The sequence below is a fragment of the Centroberyx affinis genome, unplaced genomic scaffold (genome assembly GCF_046629955.1).
Source record: "Centroberyx affinis isolate AG114_WGS23_722 - 3 ecotype Tasmania unplaced genomic scaffold, CSIRO-AGI_Caff_v1 ptg000419l_1, whole genome shotgun sequence".
Classification (NCBI taxonomy): Eukaryota; Metazoa; Chordata; class Actinopteri; order Beryciformes; family Berycidae; genus Centroberyx; species Centroberyx affinis.
In genome coordinates, this window is record NW_027279084.1 from 40,875 (window position 1) to 51,474 (window position 10,600).

The following is a 10,600-nucleotide window of genomic DNA, read 5'->3' on the forward strand; positions in this document are numbered from 1 at the left end:
CAGATTCTGTATCAGAGGGCATGCACACATAACAGGACACATGGGATACCAAAGGCTTTATTTTGAAAATAGCACTTATAAATACTAAAAGATGTCAGAAAACACATGCAAGTATTAAAAATACAAAAAGGCTTACAAAGAACAGTTTAAAACTTTTCTATTTATCTCAGCACGGGAGTGGCAAAGTGATTGCTACTGGCAGGGTGCCGCTCGTCTATGGAATTCTGCTCTGCTGAGCTTTCATTTGAGCCATATCACACAACATTATACCATGCACTTACGTGTAACCATCCATGACCAACAATTATTTCCACCCACCCAACCACAACCACACCCACACCCAGTAGTGTGCAAATCAGACTTTCTGGTTTCAGGCTCAGCATAAGAGAGAACCCTATTGTACATTCCAAACATATCAACACAGACTATTTTCAGTTAAGAGTGCATGACGTACATCAGTTTGCACCTAGAGTTTAGAGTCTTAAAAAGGGGCTTGGTCAAGGTGATGTAAGTTTGTTGAGGTGCATTTATGCTTACTGCATATCCAAAGCCAAGAGACCTATCCATGCAGCACAACAGTCAAGTTCTGTCAATGGACTTTCATCCAGCGTGGGATTCATTTTATCAAACGAAGCTGAGGTGGGAAAATTCCATATGATTCACTTCTACACCCCTTTATACATACGTACATCTCCGTTATTTTCTACTGCCCTCTGCAATATCCATCTTCCAAAAATGGAGGTTTTGGAAACATTTACATACAGTACAATGGGGGTTATGATGTTGGGCAGCGTTGTTGACAGTTCAGTGACACCTTTCCTTTCCCTTTTCAACAAGAATACAAGAAACAAAACAGGACATATGCAAAAAAATGACAACAGCATATAGGTCTCCTCTGGCCCATAATTTTCCTGGATTCCTAAGTCCAATGAATGAAATCAGACCCGAGTAGTACTGGGAGTAGACTGATCTCTACTGATGGAGGAAAATGACTGATACTGATCCCGACTGTGTGCCTGTCAAGAATGATAGTCTGGGGCAAAAAGAGAAGGAAGGGACTTGTGAACAGGTGAGAAACAAGGAGCATCAGCTGAAACTTTGCCACTTGACTGCCACGCATGCAAAACTGTTAAGTCAGTTCTTTTGATAATGAAAATCAGGAACGTAGACTTGGATTTTCTATCTCTACAAGCATGCAGGGAGGAGAATAGAGTCTAATGACAGGGCTTTATTTATTGTGTAATTCTGGAAATGTCTCTTGCAAATGGCTGCTGCCTGATGCCAAAGAGAAGCATTTGGTCCTAACCTTGAAGGAGGCTTTTCTGTGTGTTAAAGCCATTCTGCTGTTCCTCCCCATTTTGTGAGGGAGACCCTGTGGGGAATAAAAACATCTCTTAATCAAATGTAGACAACTCACAGACCAGAGTCAAATAAATAATACTCCTTATTGTTTGCTTTAAACTACCAGATAAAGCGTATTTGGACAATTAATGCCAGGATAAGCTGTCATACAGAAAAACATACTAAATTCACTATCAAATAGTCAAAGCTTTCCTACGCTTATTTTATTGTCCAATTTGGCAAACCACACCCAACTGGTGTTTCAACCAGGTTAAAATAAATGCTAAGAAGTATTTGCTAACACTATCTGACTCTCGGTCTCTTAACTCATCAAGAATGCAGGAGAACCTGCTGTATGAAGAGCAAGAGCAACCAAGCATTTAGTGCCCCAGTGTATCAGATAACAGAGAAGGAAAACTTACTACAAATGTTGAATTGTGAAGCAAAGGAAAAAAGATTCAGTCTAATACTTCCATCAGTCTGACATAGAATCTAAAACTTTTACGCACAACATTCCCTCTACTACACATACAGGCACACTGAAATGAACCGTGAGGGACTTTCATCCTCCTTACCCCAGCCGTTGGTAGACACGTCGCGGTTGCAGATCTCATTGGCCAGCCTCTCGAAGTACTCGGGCAGGTCGGCATACTCGTCTCCATAGGAGATGACCTTGATGCCCTTGTCCAGCATGTTGTCGCGCAGCTTCTTGAACTCGCCCACGTCTTCGCGCCGCACCAGCATGAAGTGCTCCAGGTCCGACTTGTGTTTGACCGCCTCTAGGAACAGAGCCTGGAAGGTCGTGTCGTCCACCGTGCGCCCACAGCCCAGGAACACAAATGACTTTGTCTCGTACAGCTTCTGGATCTCACGCTGTTGAAACCAGCAGGAAGATCTATTATTACATTTTACCCATGCTATCGTTTCAAGTGAACCAAAGTGCAAGGACAGAGAGGCCAGTGGGAAAAGGCAAATAGGCAGCTATTTCTAAGAGCTGCAACCTGTACCATAAAAGCTAATTTTAAGCTTATGCAGTTAGGACCAATGCATGAAACCTGTTATCTGATTTACAATTTAAAAATTAAGCCGACACTATTATCCAGAGTAACTTACAATGAGTGCAACAGTAGAATAGCCATACATTTCTAGATAAGCAACATCACAAACAACCAACAGTGAGGAGTGCAAGGTTTATAGTTAAAGTGCCCCAACAATTTCAATGCTCACCATAACCTCAGTGTTCCTCAGTACATTCTGGTAGCCAGCAGGGTGCAGTACGATGCCACTGGGGTTGGTGTAAACACCGTGGATGTGCAGAACACTTAGCCTCCGCTTCTCCTGAGCCCACTCCAATACCTGGAGAGACACACACACACACACCCACACACACACACACACACACACACACACACACACACACACACACACACACACACACACACACACACACACACACACACACACTTACTTAACAGTCCACTGCACTCAATCCTGTTCTGGCTGGGCAGGGAGTAAAATCACTTTGAACAGCAGTGAGAGGATATTAGCCCTGATGGAGACGAGGCATAAATACCAAGACTGAGAGGCAAAGTGACAGGTCTCTGAGAAAACTCAGGCCGATTCACGCAAAATTATGTTGTATAAAAAAAAGAATAAAACCCTTACAGTAACTAGGACCTAAAGCTCATGATAAGGCTGTTGAGATTTAATGGGGAGGATGGTAGGAAGTGGAACAAACCTGTGTTTACAATCAGCACTAGGGAAAATACATACTTCTTGTTCAGCCCAGTCTTTAACCAAAAGCAAATATTGTTCAATCTATAAAATCTGACCACAGCTGAGTGATGGCGAGAACTTTAACCTTTGCAAACTTGCTCCACCTGTCAGAGACAAAAGGCTCTTTCAGGTCAAAGCATTAGCTTTTCTCTCCAAACATGGTCATGCAAGAATTCAACTAAAAGCCAATGTGACGTATGTAACTCTGAGAGAAGAGTAAGTTAGCCCTAACATACAGCACTTGCTTTAGTGACCTTTGTACTCATTTAAAAAAGCTGACTGGTTCAATTATGGCAGGAAAGATCAATCAATCCCAAAAAAGAATCTATTTCAAGCACTGTTTACCTTCTTTTCATCTGTGAGGTCCAGGGACTCCAGCTTGGTGCCCTGGTGAGCTGCGTAGATCTCCAGCAGGTTGTCGAAGTTAGTAGTAAGGACCAGTGCACCGCTCTCCATTAGCTGCAGCACTGAGCGCAGTAGGTGCTTCCCAGCATGCTCCATCTTGCACTCCAAATCATCAAACACCTCGTACAGACAGTCCTTGAAGAATGTGGACCGCACGTTGCCTGTTCTCTGTAAAACACATCAAAATGAAGATAAAATTTGCTATTTTAAGCAGATTTTGTGCCATATCACCTATTTTACATATACTACATGTGAAAATTGTAAATTGTGTCAACTTTTCTCTGCATTTAATTATTTCTACAGCACACATGTTCACACTAGGCCTTATAAGGACAACAGGACTTTATATACAGTGCAACAACACACTATGGACAGAAGGCCATACCCACTATACCCACTATACCCACGTATACGTTCAAAATCAAACAATCTTCAGTTATGCGTCTTTGAGCAGCATGGAATACAGTATGGTTACAGCTATAGAAGGAAGTATAGGGAACCACCAGTAGCACTTTGTTGTGTGCCATGAGGAAGTTCAACTCATGCAATAAAATTTAATAAGTTATAACCATCAGGAAACCTATATTCCTGAGGCTGAAAAGTGTCATCGCTTGTAAGAGCTTCAACCCTCTCACAATAGAAATAATTTGCCAACTGTCACAAAATCTGTTTCGACAGGTCAGACTTGCGGATTTACAATCTCAAGATCTCAAAACCGCACCATAAATAAATAAATCAGTGTGTATTGACTGAGAACCATTTATTTAAATTAGCTGTGGGGGAACTAAGTAAGAGGGGAAGTATGATATGTTCCCCATATTACCATCTTGCTTACAATGGAAATGACATCCCGTTAATTCTCCCATACACATCATGTGTTGACAGTGTATGACAGTTACCATTTTTTGTTAATAATAAGAAAAAGAATCACTTTTCTGGAATACATGGCCGTAAAATACCTATCTAATACGTGGCTATTTGTCATTTGATGTTTACCATTATCCAAAATATTTTACAGTACCATGAGTACACTTTTCGCATGGGTGGCCCCAGTGGGAATTAAAGTGGCCCTGACCCTGGTGCCATTTCCAAATTAACAACAAAAGGCATTTAACTTGTTTGAACATTAAGCAGAATTATTAGCCTCAGGGGCAGTACGATAGACTGTAGAATGTTTTGCCCCGACTGTGATGTCAGAACACTACACAACAACAACACCACAACTAGCAGCCTTTTAATGGGATTGCACTCCTGAGTAGACCTTTTTACTAATCATACCACGTGCCTTGGGCCTGTGTGCCTGGTGTCTTGAGGTGTCAGAGTTGAATGTCAGCGTTTCTTTCATTTTCACTCAGCAGCAGGGTGACATGGGGACGACTATATTACAATAAATGTCATTTAGCAGAGTTTCCTTCAAAAACAGAAAGAAATGCAGTCCTAATATTTAGAATTCATGTTAGTATCATAATAAAGTATCCAAAGAAAAACATTTTTGGCACTGGAACGGCAACCTGTGCTAAAACCGGGACTATGCAGAGACGGACATGGACCCAAAACTAAAAATGAACCATTGCTGCAGAAAATTACAGAGAACACACCGAGTGTGAATGGTCACATGACCTAAGCAGTGCTCTTATTCTTAGAAGCTTTAGGGTATATACTGTAGGCTTGTCCCTTGTTGCAAACTATAATCAGAGTCTCAGCCACAGAATTTAAGTACTAACATGATACAGTGGCTATATCCATCCCTGCTGCCATCTTAAGTGCCGTTCCATTACTCTGACAACTCCAGTGAAGTTTCTGTCATCGATCCATCAAGTGCCGATGAAGCAGGTCGACAACTATGTAGATTTCAGGAGCGCTTCTTCTCCAGAATGCACTGTAATCATTTGTCATTTCAAGTGCACAAACTAACATGGTGGAACACACGATACATAAGTGTAAGTAAACAAACAATGTTAAGAGATTTTCATCTTATTTCTGAATTAACTCATCTATGATATTGTATTACTTATTACTATGTAATTGTTAATACCATTAACTGCTATCAATTATTAGGTCTGCTTCAGGGACAGTGTGTTCCATTTGAAATACTCCGCTCCCCTCTCACACCCTGCCCCCTGCTCTGCAAGTGGCCACTTGTGTGACACATGGTGCTACATATCACCAAGTACCAAGGGGAAGCTGAGGAGGGCCTGTTAAAATGAGTAATGAAATGGGGCCTATATCTCTAAGGGTATTACAATTCCACTTGGCTCCTCCACTACCACAAGCAGAAGGCTAACTGTTCACGTGCAAGGTGAGCCTGTTGGCTGTGGACAACACCTAGGTCTGCTGGCAGGACACCTGAGTGGCTGCTAACAGATTATGGGCTGTGTCTACAAGAGCGAAATCTCACACTTAGCTGGTAGAGTCTGTTGAAAAAGAGGAAGAGACAGGACGAGACAGACCGCTATGAATAGCAGAGAGGAGTGCAGGGCTGTGGTGACCGAGGTGAGCTTAGCCCAGGGAAACACTCCGCTGGCCTCCAGAGATTACAGCTCTAATGGGCTAAACAGCAGGAGTCCTTTCCACAGGAAGGAGCTCATTATCCACATCTAGCATCTACAGCACCCATCCTGCTTGCCAGGTCCTTTGACTGCCTCAGGACTTATGTAATAACCAAATGTGATGCAGGGACACTACTGTGGCTTCTAAATCCTCATATTGCAGCTAATAGGGATGACTTTTCATAAATTCATCTGACCATAGTTTTTGCTAGCCCTGGTTTGTCCTACTATGGAGAACATGCTACCAGTTAGTACCAAATGGATATATTGGTGCACCAAAATTATCAGCAGATACTGGCATTTCACAGATCTACTGCTGCTGAAAAATGCCTATAATGCAGTGATACAATTACCACAAAGCTTGATTTTCGCTTATGGGTAATAGACTTCCGAAAAAAAACCCAAAAAAAAAAACCAAAAAAAAAACCCAATATATATATTTCGGAATGTTATCTTAAATAACAATCCACTTTGGTATACCATGTGGCCTGTCTAAATTACAATTTGAGACAAATTTTACAGATAATTTCAAAATACCACCAAAAAGATACATTTACACTGATCATTTGCCAGGTGCTGAGCTTTATGTCCACACAATAGAACTACGCCTAAATCATGACGTGTTCTCCATGACCCCCTGGAAAATTGTTTTCATTTCTTATGCCATCTGAGCAGTTGAACTAGTCAGCAGAGTTGCAATTAGCCTAGTTTTTTCCAAGGTCAAAGAAGTGAGAGGATTTGCGACAAAAACATAAGATTACCCTCATTACCTGACATTATGTTCCTACAGACCATCCTAATCCACAGGTAATTCACATACTTAATACACCATTCCATATAAGTGGGTTAAACTCTCACAGCCTACTGTTACTGGGATTAACTGGACTGAGGGCAGGTCTCAAACTCCCTATAAGCCTCAGTCTTCTTGGGGTATTTTGTGAACGGCCATGTTAGGTGTGTTTCTGGATGCTAGATTTTGATCAGCTTCTCACAACTGATGCAACGGTAATTAAAGCTGTCCGTGGATAAGTAACTCATTCCTACGCTTAAGAGGCATGTTGACTTGAACTCTTTGCCTTGGTGGAATTTCGTGAGTCACACTTCAGGCTACAGTAAATCAACATTAAGATCTAGTGTGAACATGTGTGCTGCAGTGCAAGGGGAGAAAATTGTTTGCAGACAGGTATGTGGATGGGTAGTTTCCTGATTGTCATGTCTTCTCTCGTAAGTTATGCAGGCTGTGTGTTATCCAGTCTGAATGGAAAATCTGGGCTGGGGGCTTCTGGTTCGTATTATCCTACGCTTACAAAACTTGTTTTTTTCCACAGCACGTTGAAGCCTGCGATATCTGTAGCCAGCAGCAGTGGGCTGGAGTCTGCGCGATTGTGAATTGAAATAAACACGATGGATAAAGCCATAAAAGCGCTGTTTGTTCCCTTTGTGACAACAGGCTGACAAGCTGAAACAAGGCATGTTTTAGCAATGTCAAAGGTGCGATGAGACATGACTAACACAGGAGGCAAACTGTATTAAGGCTCACATCTGCCAGTCCTGCTCCAGACCAGCCCAGCATGAAGAGAACTGAGTTATATGGAAATATACGACAATGTTTTTAACTGTTTAATTTTCCATTCCTCATAACCCATTGGTTTGTTGATTTACAGTAGGAAGTTGATGGAAATTTATACCCTACTGGGCAGGTGGTGAGTCAGGGGTTCCCTAAATTGCATTAAGCCAGAGGCCTCATATTTGAGGTCCAGTTAGTTTTAATTCCACACAGGCAAACACAGGGATTTAATGAGGGTTTTGTGACATGGATGCTATTATTGACATCAAATGATGTTAACAAGACAAATTACACACTGACTAATAGGAAAATTTACAAGCTAGCACTGCCTCACTGAAGCACAGTTTGGAGACAATCCCCAACATGTTACTGTCTTGCCAAATTAGGCTGCTGTTTGTTGATGATGACTGAAACATCCCAGTGCCCAGACAACTACTCCATAATCTATATTATGCGCTCTGGATAGTAATCACCAGCAAACAGCTTAACTTTTTAAAACTTCCACTCTGGGTAAGAGTGTCTGTTATATGCCTAAAACAAATATCAGCTTATCTGTGTTGGGTGAGAGAAGACACCACCTCAAACAAAAATATATCTGAGATGGTGATAAGTAGCCTAGTTGTGTTCACCCAAAGAACAAAGCTCTGAAGTCAACTGAAGTCACCCAATGAGCAGGCTGCATCTCAGATCATATTTGATTCATACATAAAAAATAAAAAAAAACTCACACCACACCAGTCCTGACGTTTCAGCAAATGCCTTTATAAATGTGGCTAGTGATAGATATAAGGCATAAAGGCACTGATGTATTTATAGAGGAAGAAAGATTCCAGGTGGAGGCAATCAGTCACAACAGCCAATGAGGAAGAGCAAGGCATGACTGTGCAAAATCTTTCTAAAATCTAAACAAAACAGGAGAAACTGAAGATCCAGCATGCTCATTGTGTGTGTGCACCTGATACCACATCAATTGACCTCAGAGCTTATCTGTGTTGACTTTCCTCAAAAAAACATGCCTCGCAAACATGCCTCATTAGCTATAGGCTATGTCCACTGCTTTTAATGAGATAAGAGCTAAGATGTCTTATCTCAGTCCACGAGAGTTGAAACAAACTGTCCCTGGCTGAAGAAAGTGAGCAGTGAGCTGGCAGTCTCTCGGCCAGCTTGCTGCTCATGTGTTTGTGTATGTGCAGGAGGCCGGTGTGGAGCAGACAGGAAAGGAAGGGGAAGGAAAGGGACGCAAGCAGTCTTACCGGGGAGAGTTTCTGAATGAGGTCATGGGCCACATGCACCAAATTCTTATCCTCCTGCAAGTGTTTCTGGAACCGCCGGCTCTCTTCCTCCTCTAGTAGGTCAAAGTCATTGGCTGCATCGAGCAAGGCCTGGATAAGGCCCTTCCAGGAGCGGAGAGCAGGGACCTGGGGGGCCACTGCAGAGCTTACCCCCGTGCCGATCACCAGGACCAGCTCGGGGGCGCGCTTAGTCTTCAGGCTGGGCAGCAGTTTCCTTTGGGGCAGGCAGAGATTGAGTGATGATGGTTCCATTGATGGTGCTTCCCAAATCCTTCCGACAGCATGAAGGTTAAACAAAGCATTTTCAAGCAGGCTAGCATGCAGTGTGAAGTTCAAACCCACCTTTATTTGGGTGGTGAAGATGTAGGACTGGCAACATTTAGAAACTCAAGAAAACAAAGATTTTAATCAGTCTTGTTGACAAAATTGGTGCATGAGTCATGGGCAGAGACTGCAGCTGGCTCCAAAACCGCACCTGAGCTTACCTGGGCTTTTTGGCATTTGAGTCCACATCCTGAGAATCAGCTGCAGGTCGCTTCTCAGTTTTCACTGCTACAACAGAGGCCATTCAGCTCCTATAACAGAAACATGATCGACCACATGCTAACTGTGAAAGGTTTGGCATAGTATGGTCATAGATGCCTACTTAAGCAAACAAAGGGCAGCACAATATAACCAACTTTGACTATTATAAGTAGTAATAACACATATAGGCTGGTTGATTCTCTTTTGTGCAGTTTCTCCATCAGTAGCCGGGTCATCTTGGGATCACCTCAGCAACAAAACAATAAAATGATAATGCCTGGCTGATCAAAGACCATTCAGCACCATGACAAAATGACTGGCATGGGCACTTCCACGTGGCCCTCTGCTTCTGTCAACATCGTTTTACAAAGAGGAAACTATTTATGAATATTTCCATAAGCCCTGGCAACACACCTTGCCTGAGGACATGTCATGACGTGCTCATTTGAACAAAATAACCCATTGTTCCATGGAACAGTGGGAGGCTGATTGAAACACATTGATAACATTACATATCACATATACTGCCCAGCTAAATAGGGCTGAAGTCAATGCCTCGCCGGTCTGACAGCAATCCATTTACAGAAAGTTAGTTAACTGAGTGAGTTTCCTTGAGAAAAAATAGAAAATCGCGGAGACAACTCAACTTCAAAGTCGGACAAGAATAAACATTTCACAGAACAAATCACTACAGCTAACGCTAAGTTAACCATACTATGAAAAGTTACACGTATACTTACACTGATAAGCGTCCAATGTGTACTTCTGTCCGTTAAGCTAGATAGCCTGGCTAACTAAATTGTATTACGGTGCTCAAGTCAAAGTTAGCTTCTTGTTAGCGTTAATGCTAACCCAAGGATAAGCTAACGTTGGCTAGATAAGTTGGTTCGCTACTGCATCCCCAGCGAATAACGGACAGACATAACGTTAACGTTAGCTCTTTATCTCCAACGTTGTTAAAAGCCGGTACTTGCTTTTGTTTTACTTGTCATACTGAACGTGCCTAGCTATCTGTTTTGTTAAGAAATCTATTCAGTTCTCAGTTGATTTCCCCTGTGTACATAGACAGGCTGTCGACTCTCACCCGGCTACTGTTCTAAACATTGCGTGTGTGTTGTTAAGTGTTGCGAAGCTACTCAAGTCGC

The 10,600-nt window shown here is 42.3% G+C and overlaps 1 protein-coding gene across 2 annotated transcripts; it reads right to left on the bottom strand.

Moving 5' to 3' along the window:
- Positions 1 to 46: 46 nt before the first annotated feature.
- On the bottom strand, positions 47 to 10,600 carry fam118b (family with sequence similarity 118 member B). 2 transcript variants are annotated; one of them, XM_071516637.1, is made up of 8 exons: positions 10,196 to 10,600; positions 9,416 to 9,505; positions 8,892 to 9,144; positions 3,463 to 3,690; positions 2,569 to 2,697; positions 1,917 to 2,214; positions 1,307 to 1,372; positions 47 to 1,033 (listed from the first exon to the last, which is right to left on the bottom strand). In XM_071516637.1, exons 2-8 carry the CDS (start codon positions 9,496 to 9,498, stop codon positions 1,020 to 1,022), a joined length of 1,071 nt encoding a protein of 356 aa, XP_071372738.1. In that variant the 5' UTR covers positions 9,499 to 9,505; positions 10,196 to 10,600; the 3' UTR covers positions 47 to 1,019. The 2 variants fall into 2 exon arrangements, with proteins under 2 accessions (XP_071372738.1, XP_071372737.1); XM_071516636.1 differs by having other exon boundaries at positions 8,892 to 9,201.